This window comes from Vitis riparia, chromosome 14 (assembly GCF_004353265.1).
Source record: "Vitis riparia cultivar Riparia Gloire de Montpellier isolate 1030 chromosome 14, EGFV_Vit.rip_1.0, whole genome shotgun sequence".
NCBI classification, from domain to species: Eukaryota; Viridiplantae; Streptophyta; class Magnoliopsida; order Vitales; family Vitaceae; genus Vitis; species Vitis riparia.
Window position 1 is genome coordinate 26,675,698 of NC_048444.1, and position 17,720 is coordinate 26,693,417.

The 17,720-nt window shown below is 39.5% G+C and overlaps 2 protein-coding genes across 2 annotated transcripts; both read left to right on the plus strand.

The window, feature by feature from the left end:
* Positions 1 to 249: 249 nt before the first annotated feature.
* Positions 250 to 3,970, plus strand: LOC117930935 (protein AUXIN RESPONSE 4). The gene is made up of 2 exons (XM_034851742.1): positions 250 to 1,566; positions 3,331 to 3,970. Exons 1-2 carry the CDS (start codon positions 385 to 387, stop codon positions 3,571 to 3,573), a joined length of 1,425 nt encoding a protein of 474 aa, XP_034707633.1. The 5' UTR covers positions 250 to 384; the 3' UTR covers positions 3,574 to 3,970.
* Positions 3,971 to 7,212: 3,242 nt separating this feature from the next.
* LOC117930334 (F-box protein At1g55000) lies at positions 7,213 to 17,463 on the plus strand. Its single transcript, XM_034850941.1, is given in 3 exon segments — positions 7,213 to 7,764; positions 7,767 to 7,795; positions 16,731 to 17,463. Coding segments are annotated over 3 exon segments (798 nt in total). The 5' UTR covers positions 7,213 to 7,370; the 3' UTR covers positions 17,106 to 17,463.
* The last annotated feature ends 257 nt before the right edge of the window (positions 17,464 to 17,720 follow it).

Here is a 17,720-nt window from a genome sequence, read left to right on the forward strand (position 1 = left end):
TTTGAACTTGATGGACCAATGTGCAAAATACGGTATTGGTTGGGGGCAAAGTGTAATAAACCATTTTATATATATATATTTGATTTTTTATTTGTTTATATTTTCAATTTTGGTCATGATTAAAACTTTGGAACCTAAATGGATACCTAAAATATTCCTAAACTTATGTATCTTTTGTACATGGGCATAAAAGTAGTAATAGAAAGGATAACATTCACTTTACTTTTATAAAGGTAAGCGCGTTGAAACGCAGCGTTTCGGGAGGGCTCATACCCACAGTCCCACTTGAGCAGAGTATCGTGGTGATCGCCAGATTCGCCACTGATCCTCGACCTTGACCTCAACCCCCTGTTGTTGCCTCCGCAGAGCTCCGACCCCACATCAATGGCGATCATAACTGAAGAAATCGACGAAAACCCTCGTTCTAAACCGACCCGCGAAACCCCTAAACCAACCCATAAAACCCCCAAACCACCCCCAACGTCAACCTCACCAAATCCATTCTCCTTCTGGTTTTACTTCACTCTCTCAGTTTCTCTTGCCACTTTCCTCTTCTCCTCTCTTCCTTCTCTCTCTCCCCAAGATCCCAAATCATGGTTCCTCTCTCTCCCCACCAACCTCCGCCACCACTACTCCAAGGGTCGAATCATCAAGGTCCAGACCGACGCACACCATCCCCCATTTGAAGTCTTCACGGTCCAAGAAGGCGCCAAATCATCTGAGAATGTAGTGATCGTTCACGGTTTGGGGTCTAGTTCGTATGCCTTTCGCAATGTTATCCAATATTTGGGGTCCAGAGGGGTTCATGCTGTTGGTGTTGATCTCCCTGGTTCTGGGTTTTCTGATAAATCGGTGTTGGTGGAGGAAATGGGAGATGGTGGGGTTTTAGGGAGGTTTTCGGAGGTTTATAGTCTTATTCAAGAAAAGGGCTTCTTTTGGGCTTTTGATCATCTTGTTGAAACTGGGCAGATGCCATATGAGGAAATTCAGATTCAGGTTTCCAAGAGAAAGAGTGTTAAAGTATTGGAATTGGGCCCTGAAGAAATGGGTAGGGTTTTGGGCCAGGTGATAGATTCACTGGGGTTGGCTCCAGTGCATCTTGTTCTGCATGATTCTGCATTAGGAATTTATGCGAACTGGGTTTCGGAGAATTCGGGTGTGGTGAGGAGTGTGACGCTTGTTGATACCATGCTAGGGGCCTCGGCTTTGCCACTATGGCCACTGGGCGTCCCAGTGGTTAGGGAGGTGGTACTTGGGTTTGAGTTTGTGTTTGCAAGGCTTCTCAACTTGTGTTGTGTGAGAAAGATTCCTATTTCAGATGTGGAGGCACATAGAGTTCTTTTGAAGGGTAGGGATGGAGCTAGAGCAGTTGTTGGAACAGGGAAGAAGTTGAATTCTAGCTTTGATTTGCAGGAATGGGGTGATTCGGAAGGGTTGAAAGGTTTGCCAGTGCAAGTGCTTTGGTCTAGTGGTTGGTCCAAAGAATGGAGTGAAGGGGGCCGGAAGGTTGCTGATGCGCTTCCACATGCTACATTCATCACTCATTCCGGTAGCAGATGGCCTCAGGTAATGATTTAATATTTCCTATTGCCATTGCCTGATGTTCAATGTATTTGATGAAACCATAAGTTTCAAACTCTAGGCCCCATTTGGCTGAATATCAGATGATTTGTTCTAAAAATTTATAGATGAGATGATTATGTAATTAGTTTAAAACAATTTGACTTGAGAATAAAGTGGATTAAAGTCTTGTATCAAATGGATCATTTAACTACACATTGGCTTCTGGAGTAGAGTAGTTTCACTGTAATGCAACTGTGCTACAATTGATTGGTGAGTGAGGCTGATTCTTGTATGGTCCTGACCGGGAAATGATTTAATAAATGGTCCTGATCAGCTTTACCAGTTATGTAGTCCCTACAAAATCAATGCACTGCCAGGAGATCCGGATCAGTTCTGAATGCAACTTCAGTGAAGAATGACAATTTGATAGTTAAAACTGTATTGCTAAATGTTTAGGGTTGAAACCATTGAAGTTTGTTGCTGCATTTAGATGTTCTTTGCATATCATGTCCACCAAAAGTATTGTGTTGGTGACAGATTTTGGATTTGCCTTGCCAATCATGTCATCCAAAATAATTGAGGAATGGAAGATTGTAAATCTGTAATATAGATCTTTCTGTCCCAACATTTGCAGTGTTGATTGAATTTTGAAAAAGTTGGAAAAGACCAGCAACAACAATTTTACAAGCCAGCAATTAGGTTGGCTGAATTCTAGCTACTTTTGTGATGTGATCAAAAGAAATGTTTGTGCCGTTTGTTTTAGCCTTTTGGTATTCTAAGCATTTTATAACTAATAGATTTTTGGGTTGACCTGTAGTCTCCTTTTTGACCTTTTCTGTACTCTATGTTTGAATTCTTTTTTTCTCTCAAGAAAGTCTTCCTTTCCTTTCATCTTCCCATTCTTGATAAAATTGCCATCCCCAAGAAAAGGAAGAAAATCATTGCCATAATAGATCATGGCTCCCATCATTCTCTTGGAAATTATTGTAACATTTATCCCTCCATTTTTCTAGCACTTTAGGGCATTGCTTTGGTTTCGGGCTGTGGTTAGTTGTTTGTCTTTTCCTTTGCTTGCATTTTGACCTTTTTGTATACATCGTGTGCACTTGGTGCACCAATTCCAAGTGCTTTTAATATATTTGTTTATTTACCTATTTAGAAAAAAAAAACATTTATACAGAAACTGTTTCCACCATTTTTGTTTGACATGGTCCATTGTGAAGAGAGGCATATCCATCAACTCACCTGCTTCCTTTTGTACATTTCCAGTTTTCTATCTGATCTCATCATTTCATTTTCTTTTTATAAGTAATTTGCATAAACATATGTCGACACAAGTAGTTGGGATAAGGTGCTTTTCAGTTGAGTTCATTTTCTGCAAATGGATCGCCCAATTAAAAACAAAGAAATCATAACCACTGATCAATTCATTTTTAGCTTTTATACTTTCTTTTGTTGATTGAGCTATTGATAGATCAGGAAACCACTGCACTAATCCTATTACTGGTACATGTTGTTACATGTGCCGTTGTTTGCTTGCCATGTTTGAGGCTCTTGCATTCTGTAACCGATGAACATGACCTGTACAACTCAAAACCCTTTGCTACCCAATATAAAAGACATGTCAAAACTCCTGTTATGCTCATTTGTTTAATCTAGGCAGAAACAATTAACTTTGTGTTTGCCTGAAACTAGCAATCCATTGTTCTTGTAATCATATGTTTTTTTATTACTGTAGCTCCAATATTTTGTGTTTGATCATCTCAGGAAGATGCAGCTGATGAGCTGGCTGAAAACATTCTTCGATTTGTGTCCTCATTACCAAAATCTGTCAGACAAGTTGAGGAAGAGCCTGTGCCCGAGCATATCCAGAAGATGCTCGATGAAGCCCAAGGCGGTGACCATCATCACCATCACCATCACCATGATCATGGTGCCCATGGTCATGCTCATGATCATTCAGACGGTTACATGAATGCATATGGGCTTGGTCATGGGTGGGCGAGTTGATCCATTTCCTACTAACATTCACAAGTGAACCCTACCAGGCATGAGCTTCCCTCAGATCCCTGGGTGTTGCTTCTCTGGTATCATACTGTGCCATTCTCTTCCAAGTTCTCTATGCCAGAATCATAGTGAGAGAGATTGTTGTTTTGAAGCTTTGAAGCTTTTGACTTATCAGTGAATGTTTGTGAAGACCAGCTTATCTATCAAATTGGGTAGTCTTCTGATTTTTCTTCACTTACAAGTTACATCTAGTTTGTTGTTTTCTGTACTTTGTAAGTTTGTAACTAAGCTCTTTGGTTGCAATGAGACACTGGTTGACTCAAGCTTGTCTGGATTCTATTATTTCTGAAAGTGTGATACCCATGATTTTGGAATGATTATGATCATCTATTTATATTTATTTGCTTGGACTATGTTTGGTTCCGGAAAAATTGAGAGAAAATGCAAGGGAAAGAAAATATAAAGAAAAAAAATAAAATACAAAACATAAAATTAATAACTCATTTTTATATACTATTTCAAAGTGATTTCATATATTTTAATTACAATGCTAACTTGGGTAGGTTGGTTGGGTTGATGGTTAACGGGAAACTAATATGAATTAAAAAATAATCAATTCGAGGTATTTGATCCAAGGTTATTTTTTTAGTTTCATGTTGTATGAATCAAAATTTATTCATAATGTTTTTCAAAAAAAATTCCAATGCATTTATATCCAAATTCAAATAGTAAAGAGGCACAATTCCAAAATAGTAAATATATATATATATATATATTTTCAAATAAATGAAAAATGTACATTATATGATTATAGTTTATTATTTAAAAAAATCTAAAAATTTATGAGAGAATAAAAATTTATAAATATTATAAAAATATTAAATCAGTCGGTTAGATTTTGGTTGTCTAAACCATAATATAAACTCAACTTAAATTAAATTCGAGTTGGAAGAACTTAATTAAAAGTCGACTCAAGTATTAAAAATTATTTTCTAAGCTCGTTTAAAGATAGGATTTAATATCAAGTATTGCGCCCTCGATTTCAATTTTTTTAGATAAAAATAAATAATTTTCAAAATATTAGTTTTAAATTTATTGTATTCTATTTTTGGTATTTTCTATAGTTGATTCAAACACGATAAAATAATTTTTTTAAATATTTTCTTAAAACCAAATATAATGCTACCTTATGTGAAGTTGAAATATTAGTAATATTTCAATTACATTTTGGATAATTTCTTTCTTTTAAACAAAAATAGTTTTAATCCATTAATTATCAACATAGAATATTGGTAGTAAGTTTAGGAAGTGTTTTCAGTATTTTTAATACTTTAAAAATAAAAAAAATTCAAGTGTTAAAAATATGAAAAACATTTTCTAAAATCAATACCAAATGCACTCATAGTGTGGCTCAAAATCGAAAAAAATATTTAATCAAATGAGATTTATCTAAAATAAAAAAATAAAAAAATCACAACAAACAAAATTGATTACAAACAAAAAAAGAACATTTTAAAAAATATCGTAGATATGGCCATTTATCTTATATATTCATTGATTATGAAAATAAGCATGACTAATTGTTGATAGATCAGAGGTTGATCGTATTCATTAACTCTCTTTGTGTTTGAATGTCATAGAGCGTTTTGATGAATGTACTATAAAGTTAGGATATGTATTTTTCGTGACAATAATTGTTTTTAGAAAAGTTGGTAGTGCATAAGGTCTTACAATTGGTATTAAACACTAGGGATCTCGTTCGGGGAGAGATTATTGGCTGATTGAAATAATCACCCAATATAATTCTTATAATCATAGTACACATCCATTTTTGCTTTAGAAAAAAAGGTCGATATCGAGGTATGAATCAATATATTAGTATCAACGGTAATAAAAATACAAGATGGGTCGAGGTATGAATCAATATATTAGTATCAACAGTAATAAAAATACAAGAGGGATCGAATAATTAATAAGAAAGATATATTTTATCATCAAGTTAAGAACAAATTCAATGCATTTTATTTTCAAATAATTAATGTATCAAAATATACAAAATAATATACATCAGATACTAAGGAAATGAATAAAAAAAACAAATTATTTTGGTTGATCATCCAATCAATAAGACAGAATCGACTAAATACAAACCGATACAAATACGATAATTATGATTGAATCATTAAAATGATTCCAAGTTTCACCTTATTTAACATAATCATTTGCTTTAAATTTTAGTTAGATGTTAAAGTAGAAATTATATTAGGAAAAAATTCTCATATAAGTTAAAAAAAGTTAGAAAATATGATATCTTAAAAAATAATTATTTAGTTTTACTTTTAAATAGCCAATAAATTAAATTCAATAAAATCCTTGAGGAATTTTCAAAATAATTCCAATTACATTTTGGATAATTTCTTTCTTTTTAAACAAAAATAGTTTTAACCCATTAATTATCAACATATACATTTGACAATAATTTAAGGAAGTATTTTTAGTATTTTTAATACTTTAAAAATAAAAAAATTTCAAGTGTTAAAAATGTCAAAAACACTTTTTATAATCAATACCAAACACACTCATAGTGTGGCTTAAAATCGAAAAAAAGATTTAATCAAATGAGATCTATCTAAAAAAAATCAATTCATTCATTACAATAAACAAAATTGATTACAAACAAAAAATAACATTTTAAAAAATATTGTAGATATGACCTTTTATCTTATTTATCTATTGGTTATGAAAATAAGAATGACTCTTGTATTGATGGATCACCATTACAAGTAAATAATTGTTAACAGATCGGAGGTTGGTCACATTTATCAACTCTCTTTGTGTTCGAATGTTGTAAGGCGTTTCGATGAATGTACTATAAAGTTAAGAGTATGCATTTTTCGTGACAATAATTGTTTTTAGAAGAGTTGGTAGTGATTAAGGTCTTACAAATGGTATTGAAGTTAAGATCATGAGTTCAAATACTAGGGTCTCGTTCGGGGAGAGATTGTTGGCAGGTTGAAATAATAACCCAATATAATTCTTATAATCACAATATATATCCAATTTTGCTTTAGAAAAAAGGCCGATATCGAGATATGAATCAATATATTAGTATCAAGAGTAATAAAAATACAAGTTGGATCAAATAATTAATAAGAAATATATGTTTTATCATCAAGTTAAGAACAATTTCAATGCATTTGCCTTTTCAAATAATTAATGTATTGAAATATACAAAATAATATACATTTGATACTAAGAAAATGAATAAAAAAACAAATTATTTTTGTCCATCATCCAATCAATAAGACGAAATCGACTAAATACAAACCGATAAAAATGCGATAATTATGATTGAATCATTAAAATGATTCCAAGTTTCACCTTATTTAACATAATCATTTGCTTTGAATTTTAGTTAGATGTTAAAGTAGAAATTATATTAGTAAAGAATTCTCATATAAGTTAAAAAAAAAAAGTTAGAAAATATGATATCTTAAAAAATAATTATTTATTTTTACTTTTAAATAGCCAATAAATTAAATTCAATAAAATCCTTGAGGAATTTTCAAAATAATTTCCTGAGGGCAGGTGCACCTGATCCACCGGACAGTCAAAACGGACGTTCCTGTTATCGATATACCACTAGACTGAACTAAGCCAGCGTCCATGTATCTCGTTCCCTAAATCCTCTGTTTGGCTCTCTAGAGAATTGGGGAAAAAAGGGAAAATTTTTGACTCGATTCTTTCGGCTCTATCTGTTGCAGGCAACCCATTTTATCGGCGTCCAAACGGACCGCAAAATGGGGTGTTGCGGCGATGAAGAAGAGGAATTCCTCAAACACCTCATGCCCAACTTCTCTGAAACCCTAACCTTAGGCTCCACCTCCCAAGCATCCACTTCCGGCGACTCCGACGCCGTCATTTCTCCTATGAACTCGCACTTCTCGGCCCTCACCTGCCAGGACGTCCTCAGGGGCATTTTCGAGAGGCTGCCGGTTGCCGATCTGGCTCGGGCGAGTTGCGTGTGCCGAGTCTGGAACTTGGTGGCCTCGGACAGAGGGATCCAGGTCCGAGCTTTTAAGGCTCCGTGGAAATTGAAGGACGTGGTTGGAATTCCGAGCTCCGGAAGCTTCTGGAGAGATAATAGTCTTGGAAAATTTGCAATCTCTCATCGGTTGGTGCGTGGTGACTCTGTGCTAGCCTTGCTGTGAAATACTCTGTTCAGGTATTGTTTGGTTTTCAAGAAAATGAAGGAAAAAACGAAAAGAAGCCAAATGTTCTGGTTGTTAGACTAATGTATTTGATTTTGATTATTTTCAATGCAACTGGAATATGGGATTCGAACTCGGAATTTTTTTTTTTTTTTTTTCTTTGATTTCTCAGCTACCAAGCGGACATTATCTCTCCATATGGTGGTTTAGTTAATTTAGTTCAGATATCAAATCCGATTTGGCTGTTTGGCTGCTAAGATGCATGGAAAAGAGAGGAATTTGGAATCTTCTATTGTCCATTCATTGCTTTGATAATGAAGGAGCACAAATAAAATAAAATCGCATAGAAGCATTTAAACACTAGTAAAAAGAAGGTTTATGCAAGATGATACCATACTAGATAGACATGCGTACTGCAAGATCAATGAATTTGTCACAACCCACTTCTGCAATAATATTTCGAATTAGGGAACTTATAAGATAGTTGGTGAGTACTGGCTTGCCCAAGTGGTTTACAAACAGATGCTAAGTGTTTCTTAGGGACCTTAAAATGCATGAAAGCAAGCTGTTATAGCAGATCAATGATCATACAACTTTGCTTTGGGTCAGTTTGTATTTGGGAGGGCTTCTTCACACCTTCAAGTTTGATTTTGGGGTTTCTAGCTAGCTACACATTAAGTTGGGTGAAAGGGTAGGATTGCATGTCTTGCACTCTTTCAGCCTTATTATGAAGGTTATTACCTGATGCTGATACCATTAAAACAGGGCCCCAGGAGACACAAGTTAAATATGGTCCTAACCTTTGGCATTTTTCATGATGTGGTTTCTCTCAATACTCAAGTCTCTGCATCTTTTGATTTCTTTTATAAGCTAATTTGGGTTTCTAGCTAGCCACACGGTGAGTTGGGTGAAAGGGTAGGATTTCATGTCTTGCACTCTTTCAGCCTTCTTACAAAGGTTATTACCTGATGCTGATACCATTAAAACAGGGCTCCAGGAGACACAAGTTAAATATGGTCCTAACCTTTGGCATTGTCCATAATGTGGTTTCTCTCAATGCTCAAGTCTCTGCATCTTTTGATTTCTTTTATATGCTAATTGGGGAATGGTGGTTTTCCATCCGAGTTGGAAGTAGATTGATGGAGAATTGGCATGGACAGGCATACAGTGGATTGAATTGAAGAAATGATCAAGTATTAAATCCCTAGATTTGTTGATTATGGTCCATTTGGGGCTAGAGCTAGAGTTGTAGAGAAGCCACAAACAAACCATAAATCCACATGTAGGGATTTGAGAAAGTAAGGGAAAGAGAGTCTGGTGGAGAACGTCAGAATAACAAGCTAGGGTTTGTGTGAGCATTAATTGCCTCTTTAAGCTTCTTGAGAAATCTGTTAAGATGATGCTCTTGGGCTGGGACGAGTCTTTGTGGGAAAAAAGAGAAGGGAAGTTTGGAGAGCAGACCCTTTATGTATTTTTTGGACGGTTTGGAAGACAAAGAACAAAATTGCATTTGAAGATAATGTGCTGTCCATTCAAAGACTTAAGAGCTCTTTTGCTTATTTTCTATGGTCGGAGACGAAATTATTCATAAAAGATGGTCCTTTGACTTTAGTTGGTTTCATTGATTGGGTGGGATCTCGATGAGAGTGGTTTTTTTGGCTCCTCCGCTTTTGATGGCTGTTTTTTTTGTCCCAGCTGGGGAGGGGGGTGCATCTCTTCTGAATTTTTTTGAGTTGCTATTTTAGCGTCTCTTTTCTATACAATTTCTTCTCTTTTACTTATATATAAAAAAAAGCTTCTTGAGAAATCTGGGAAAAGAAAGTTAGATGAAGAAAGTGGAAATAAATCATTACGGTCAGTATGAATGCCAACAGGTAAGATTGGGGTTTGAGGGAAGAAAAATGCTCATAGGAGTTTGAAAGCTAGGGGAAAGAATGTTGAAAACTATTGAAATTGACCTAAGGTAAAACTTCATTGGAATATTGTATATAATACCTATCAAAAAACAAAAAAAATGTAAATAATAGTATTGCTACATGTTATTCTGACAAAGGGATTTAAAATCCTCAATAATAGCTTCTAGATAAATCCAGCCTCTTGAACTTATCTAGTAAGCTCTAGGAAGCAACCATACAAGAACTAATGCACCAGATCCCATGAGAACTCAGCACAGTGTGCTTGACCAAGAGTGTTGCTTGGGAGGGACATCCCATAGGAAGTCCTCATTTTGACCCCTTCAAAGTGGAAACGATAGAAACAATAATGTTTTTTAATAAATAAATAAATAAACCTAAGCTAGTAACTTTCTTTCTTTGCCTGGGTGGTGTCATCTATCTACTTTGTGTAGGTGGTCTGGGGTCTGAACCTCCATGAGGCTCCTCCATGGAGGTGTGTGTAATAGAATACCTCCATTAGTGGTGAGAATAATTGAGAGAGATGGGATTTTTGTGTTGGCTAGTAATAGTTAAGAAATGACTGGATGAAATCAAATTACAGGGTTGAATAAGTTAATATTCTTATATAAATGGAGGAGAGAGAGAGAGAGAGAGGGCTGTAGAGAGAGTGAGAGGGAGTAAGGGAGGAGATCCAGCGGAGCTGTTCGCGAGCGATGGTGAGACAAATTTCAGTGGCTTGGAAGCTCGTACCAGTCGATGGAGGAGAAGCTTCGAGGTGGAGTCGAAGACGTTCGAAATTGAGGTTGAGAGGAAAAAAGGCAAAACGCAAGTCTTCATTGAGGAAAGGAAGAGAGGGGTTTCCTCGTGGATTAAAATGGGGCCGGAGAGCCTAGGGTTTGTTGTGGAAGGGTTAGCCTTGTGTATTAAGGATTCTCAAACAGGCAGATGGGTCAGAAACTGGAGGGAGAGAGGGAGGATCTTTTCACTGTTGCGGGATGAGAATAAGGGAGGAAGCTTCATCCGTCTGGGTGTAGAGGATCTGGAGAAAAAAAGGTATAATATTTTTATCCCTAAAGGAAATGGAGGGAAAGGGGGCTGGACTGCGATGTTGGATATACTCAAGGCACTGGTTGATACCACGGAGAGGAAGGACTGTCAGAAGAAGAAGGAGATGCTGATGGCGCCATGTGCGGGAAGTAGCTATGCGGAAGTGGTGACGGGTCAGAAACGCAATGGTAGGTCAGTGGTTAGGGTAGAAGTAAGCCACAAGGACCTTGGCCAAAACCTAAAAAGGCTGGATCAGTGCATTGTTGGAGTGTGGGATCCAAAGTCAGTAAAGGGGGAGGATTTAAGGAGTTGGGGGAACCAAATGGCCCGAGCGTGGGGGCTGAGGGGCAACTTAGGTTTGGCTAAGTTGGAAAGGGGTAAGGTGTTGTTAGAGTTTGAGAAGAGTGCTGAAGCCGAAAAAGCCGTTAATATGGGAGGGATTTTGGTAGGGAAGACGTTGCTGCGACTGGAGAAGTGGAACCCTAGGACGGGGTGTCTGTTAGAAGGAGAGGAGAAGAGTGAGGCCTGGGTAAGAATCGTGGGGCTTCCCGTCTCGCTGTGGGATAGGGACGTCTTTAGAATAGTTGGGGAGAAATGCGAGGGGTTTTTAGTGACAGATTCGCAGACGGAGAGGCTGGAAGAGTTGCAGTGGGCAAGAATTCTGGTGAAATTATCCGGCGAGGAGCTTCCTAGCATGCTAGAAATTGGGGTTGAGGGGGTGTGCTACTCGCTTGTCCTATGGTGGGAGGTCAGGCCGGTAATGAGAGTGCTGCCGGCAGAAAAGAGGAGAAAGAATAGCGGTGACGCTGCAGGTGGGGTTGAGGGTGAAGTCGCTACACGCGTGGAGGAAGTGGTGGAAGGCGCGAGGCTCGAGACTCACTTGCAGGCTGCTGATGGGACAAGGGAGCAGATAGGTGGGCCGGGGTCCCATTGGGCTCGGTCCCGAGGCCCAAAAGGGTCGGGTCTGGGGGACCAAGAAGGGTTGCCTGGGAGGCTTGGGCTTACTGGGCCTCTTCAGGGCCTTGACTTGGGTGGTAGGCCCGACAGGTCTGAATCGCCTAAGGCCGGGCCGAGTTCCAGTGGGCCGTCGTCATCAGAAGGGCCTTCGTTTTTAGAGGGTATTAGGCCAATGGAGTCCGTTAAGGCGGGTGGGCTATCTGGGAGGGAAGATTGTCTTGATCCAGTTGGAGTGGCCTTGCCTCTTGTGTGGGCTGGCCCAAGTCAACTAAAGGAGTCAGATGCTGAAGGCTTCCCGTTCTGGGATTATGATGGCAGGCGAAGGCAAGAGGAAATGGAGCCTTGTCCAGCGGAGAAGTCAAGGACTGACTGCGCCCTAATTGAAGAAGCGTCGAGGTACGGGTGTGTTCCTATCCCTTGTGACTTATTGGCATCTGCACCCTCTCCTTCTTCTATCCTCTTTTTTGGTCGAACCCCGTTGGGGGATTTTTGCGACATTTCTGGGGATGATGGGGTAACCTATTTGAAAGAATCTCCCTTACGTATGCTTCTCCCCTTGGGTCCCTCAGAAGAGGAAAATGATTATCGATGGGATTTGAGGGAGGGCCCAAGCGCCAGCAAGGTGAGCAGTGGTAAGGAGTTGAGTCTAGCCATGCCATGTGATGGAAAGGGATGAGAGGAGGAAAATTGGGAGGAAAGTGAGTTGGCCAAATTTAGCAAGTTCTTGGGATTTTCTACAGAAGGTATGGAGAAAGAAATTTTGGAGTTTCTGATTAAAATCCATAAGAGAAGGGAAAAGGTTCATAGTAAAAACCTTTTAGAAAAATCCAAGTTTGAAAGGGAATTGAAAAGGTTGGAATGCTCTATTAACTACGAGGGGGGAAAGAAGCAGAAGAGTGGGATGTTAGTAGGAGGGTGTCAGATTATGGTGGTAAAATGAAGCTTAGAATCTTGAGCTGGAATGTTCGGGGAGCTAACGATAGCTCAAAAAGAAAGGTAATCAAGGCTTTGATAAGGAGTCAAAGAGTGGATTTGTTCTGTCTCCAGGAGACCAAGATCCAAGCAATGACAGAGGGGCTGGTGCAAAGCTTAGGCACTGGCAGGTTTCTTAATTGGGGTACTTTGGATGCCCAGGGGACAGCGGGAGGGATTCTGATCTGCTGGGATAAGAGGACCTTGGAATTAATGGAAATGGAAGTGGGGAGCTTCTCAATTTCTTGTAGGATGAGGAATGTGGAAGACGGACTAGTCTGGATGTTTACTGGGGTTTATGGGCCATTTCTAAAGAGGACAGGGAGTGGATGTGGGAGGAAATACGAGCAATCCGAGGCATTTGGGAGGATCCATGGTGCATAGGGGTGACTTCAATGTCACCCTGTCACTGAGGGAAAGAAGTAATCAGGGGAGATTAACGAGTGCAATGAGGAGGTTTGCTCAAGTGGTGGATGATTTAGAACTCATTGATCTTCCTTTACAAGGAGGGATGCTTACTTGGAGTGTGGGGAGGAATAATCAGGCGTGGGCCAGATTGGATAGATTCCTGGTGACCCAGAGTTGGCTTGACCACTTCAGTGAGATTGTGCAATGTAGGCTGCCCAGACTGATATCAGATCACTTTCCTATTGTGCTGAAGGGGGGAGGGTTGAGGAGAGGTCCGTCCCCGTTTAGGTTTGAAAATATGTGGCTTAAAGCTGACGGATTCACGGATCTTCTGAGGGGTTGGTGGCAGGGAATTGAGGTTAGAGGGAGGGCCAGTGTCAGACTAGCCACTAAAATGAAGGTGCTGAAGCATAAGATTAAAGTGTGGAATAGAGAGGTGTTTGGTAGGCTGGAAATTAATAAGAACTTAGCCCTGCAACAAGTGGAATTTTGGGACGGGGTGGAAAGGGAAAGGAGCTTGTCTGCAGATGAAACTGAACTGAAAAAAGAAGCTAAGGACTCTTTTAAAAAATGGGTCTTACTGGAGGAGACACACTGGAGACAATTGTCAAGGGAATTGTGGCTTAAGGAGGGAGGTAGAAACACTGGGTTCTTCCATAGGATGGCTAATGCTCATCGAAGGAACAACTCTATGGATAGAATAAAAGTTAATGGAGTTTGGATGATGGAGGAGCAGGAGATGAGGGAGGAAATAGTGAGTGCTTTTCAGCAGGTGCTTTCTGAAGAACCTGGCTGGAGGGCGGATATTGAGGGGGTGCACTTTAAATGTCTAAGTTCTAGTGAAGCTGATTCTCTGGAGGTGCAATTTACTGAAGAGGAAATTTACGCAGCCTTAATGGGTATGAATGGGGATAAAGCTCCGGGCCCGGATGGGTTTACAATCGCTTTTTGGCAATCAAGCTGGGAGTTAGTGAAGGAGGAGATTATGGAATTGTTTAGAGAATTCTATGTCTAGCGTTCTTTTGCCAACGGCCTTAACTCCACCTTTATAGTCCTCATTCCTAAGAAAGGAGGGGCTGAAGATTTGGGTGATTTCAGGCCAATCAACTTGTTAGGGAGCTTGTACAAGCTGTTGGCTAAGGTGTTGGCGAATAGGTTAAAGAAAGTGTTAAATAAGGTGGTGTCCGGGGACCAAAACGCCTTTGTGAGGGGCAAACAGATCTTGGATGCGTCTCTTATTGCCAATGAGGTGATCGATTTTTGGCAAAAGAGAAATGAGAAAGGGCTGATCTGTAAATTGGACATTGAGAAAGCCTATGACAGCATTAATTGGAACTTTCTCATGAAAATTCTGGACAAAATGGGTTTTGGGTCGCGGTGGGTGGAGTGGATTTGGTGGTGCATCTCAACCGCCAAATTTTCAGTCATGATCAATGGGGTGCCGGCTGGTTTCTTTTCAAATTCCAAGGGGTTAAGACAAGGAGATCCCCTTTCCCCGTATCTTTTTGTGTTGGGAATGGAAGTTCTTAGTATTCTAATTAGAAGGGCGGTTGAAGGGGGCTTCGTATTAGGCTGCAGAATGCGGGGGAGAGGGGAAGAGGAGATGATAGTTTCCCACCTACTCTTTGCTGATGACACGATCATTTTTTGTGAAGCTAGCAAAGAGCAATTGTCCGCTTTAAGCTGGATTTTGGCTTGGTTTGAGGTGGCTTCCGGTCTTAGAATTAATCTTGATAAAAGTGTCCTAATTCCAGTTGGTGAGGTGGAAGACATTGAGGAGCTGGCTGTGGAACTTGGCTGTAAAGTGGGAGTGCTGCCCACTGTTTATTTAGGGCTACCTCTTGGAGCTCATCACAAAGCTGCCTCCATTTGGGATGGGGTGGAAGAGAGAATGAGAAAGAGATTAGCTTAGTGGAAAAGACAGTATATTTCAAAGGGAGGGCGTATCACCTTAATCAAATGTACTATGGCCAGCCTTCCTATTTACAATATGTCCCTTTTTCGTATGCCGAAAAGTGTTGTAAAGAGGCTTGAAAAACTACAAAGGGACTTTCTTTGGGGAGGGGGCAGCTTGGAGAGGAAGGTCCATTTAATTAAGTGGGAGGTGGTGTGCACTAGAAGGGAGAAGGGTGGCCTTGGCATTCGGAAGATTGACTCCTTGAACAAAGTTTTGTTAGGCAAATGGATTTGGAGATTTGCAGTTGAAAAGGATAATCTTTGGAGGTTAATGATTGGGGTGAAATATGGTCAGGAAGAGCTTGGGTGGAGAACCAAAGAAGCCCGGGGTACTTATGGAGTGGGGGTTTGGAAGGAGATTATGAAGGAAGCTAAGTGGTGTTGGGAAAATACAAAGTTTAAGGTAGGGAAAGGGACTAGAGTGAAATTCTGGTCTGATCAGTGGTGTGGGAATGAGAGGCTGTCCCATTCTTTTCCCTTACTGCATGAGATGGCAGTCAACAGGAATGTAACGGTTAATGAGATGTGGGATCATAGCAGTGGTTCAGGAGGTTGGAATCTTAGATTCCATAGAGACTTTAATGATTGGGAGCTGGACTTGATTAGAGGATTGCTTATTATGCTCAGGGACTTCAAACTATCTTCAGAAGAGGACGTGGTGCTTTGGAAAGGGGGGGGGGGGGGGCCATGGGAGGTACGGGGTGAAGGATGCCTACAACAAGCTGGTTGTTATCAATGCTTGCGACTTTCAGTATAGAGGCGTTTGGGTGGATAAGGTCCCAACCAAAGCGGCGTTTTTTGCGTGGGAAGCCGCGTGGGGGAAGATTCTTACCTTGGATAGGCTTAAAAAACGGGGCTGGCAATTTCCTAACCGATGTTTTTTGTGTGGTTGTGAAGAGGAGAGTGTAAATCACATTCTTTTGCATTGTATAGTGGTAAGGGCCTTATGGGAAATTATTTTTGCCTTAGTGGGGGTTCAGTGGGTGTTCCCAGAGTTGGTGAAGGAGGCGTTATTCAGTTGGAAGGGCCCCTTTGTGGGAAAAAGAGGAAAAAAATTGGAATTCTATACCATTGTGTATTTTTTGGACGGTATGGAAGGAAAGAAATAGGTTAGCTTTCAAGGGAGGGGTGTTAAATATACAGAAACTCAAAAATTCTTTTGTTTGTACCTTGTGGAGTTGGGCTAGGGTGTATATTGGAGAGGAGTCCTCTTCACTCTTAGGTTTTTTGGAGTGGCTAGCGGCCACTTAAGGGAGGGTAAGGGTGCTTGTTTTTTTGTGCTCTCGTTTTGAGGCAGATTGTATACGTCCTGTATGCTTGGTGGCCTTTGCCCTTTATTATATTCATGATATTTATCAAAAAAAAAAAAAAGTTAATATTCTTATATAAATTTGAAAGATAGATGTTTATTCAAAAGTGCAATATTTGGCACCGCCTCGTTACTTGTTTTTTGTGTTATCCCATTTTTCTTAGAGGCCTTAACATTGACTGTAGCATGCTGAATGATTCAATGATGGAGATCAGTCTTCCCTGTTGTGGCAACTGTTGTTCCCATAGTTATACATTCCTTGATTGCACAGAGATTGATTTTCTGCTATCATTTTCCACTATTTAGATTTTCACTTCTTGAAGGAAAGCTTCTTTGTTTACCCCCTTTTGTTATTAACCAGAAGAATGCATTGCTGTCCTGAAAACATTTTTCTTGTGTTTGCAGGTTATGGACATAAAACGTTTAAACAACATGATGAGTGATCATGGCATATACTCGAGGGAGAGGTTACTGATCCCTGTAAGCAAACCAGACATTCTTATCAATGCCATCTGCTACATAGAGCTGGATTCCTATGCAAAAAGGGAAGTAGCTGTGCTGTATCTGGAAGGTGGGCCTAACAAAAAGCTCAACTCTTTGTTGAATAAGGTCTCCTCTGAGCAAGGCAGGAGAAGGGTAATTGAGTCCTTGAAGAGAAGCATGCAAATAGATGATGGAACTGCCCAATACTACTTGTCTATATCAAATGGTGACCCTCGAGCTGCAATCTCAGAATTCTCTGAAGACCTTAGGTGGGAAAGGCATGCGGGCCTGTCGTAGTTCAAAAAAAATAAATTGTGGAGCTAAGTTAGCTTCTACTGCAGATTTGTCCGCATTTTCATGGGTTTGTGTGTGGTGGCTTTCCTTGCAATGATGTCCATATTATTTATTTTTCTCAAGGGAATGTAGACTGTAATTCTACCATGACAGCTGTGACCCTAATGAACGAAGCAAGGAAGTCCCTTGGTGCCATTTGTCCTGTGTTCATTCCTTTTACTTTAGCCGATTTTGTAAATATGTGGCTTCTAAAATGGTTGATGAATGTTGTAAATCAAATACAGAAGGGACCTGTAATAATGTTCCATTTAGTGAACTTTAAACTATAAGAATGGAATTTGTTCCAACTGCACTTGTGATACTTGTCTGACCAATGCTTCAAGTAATGTTGCCAGGTTTATTTACTGAGCTTATAAACCACAAAAACAGGCATTGGATTTCATCTTGCTTCACTACTAGTCATGGCAGCAGATCAGCCTATTGTATGGGAGCAGCAAATAACCAAGCTTATATGCCAAAAGATTGGGCCCCTTCTTTGTTTATCATATATGACAAGCTACATACAAGGAATTGAATGTTTCAACCAGCTAGACAATGCCAACAAACTCATGATCCATA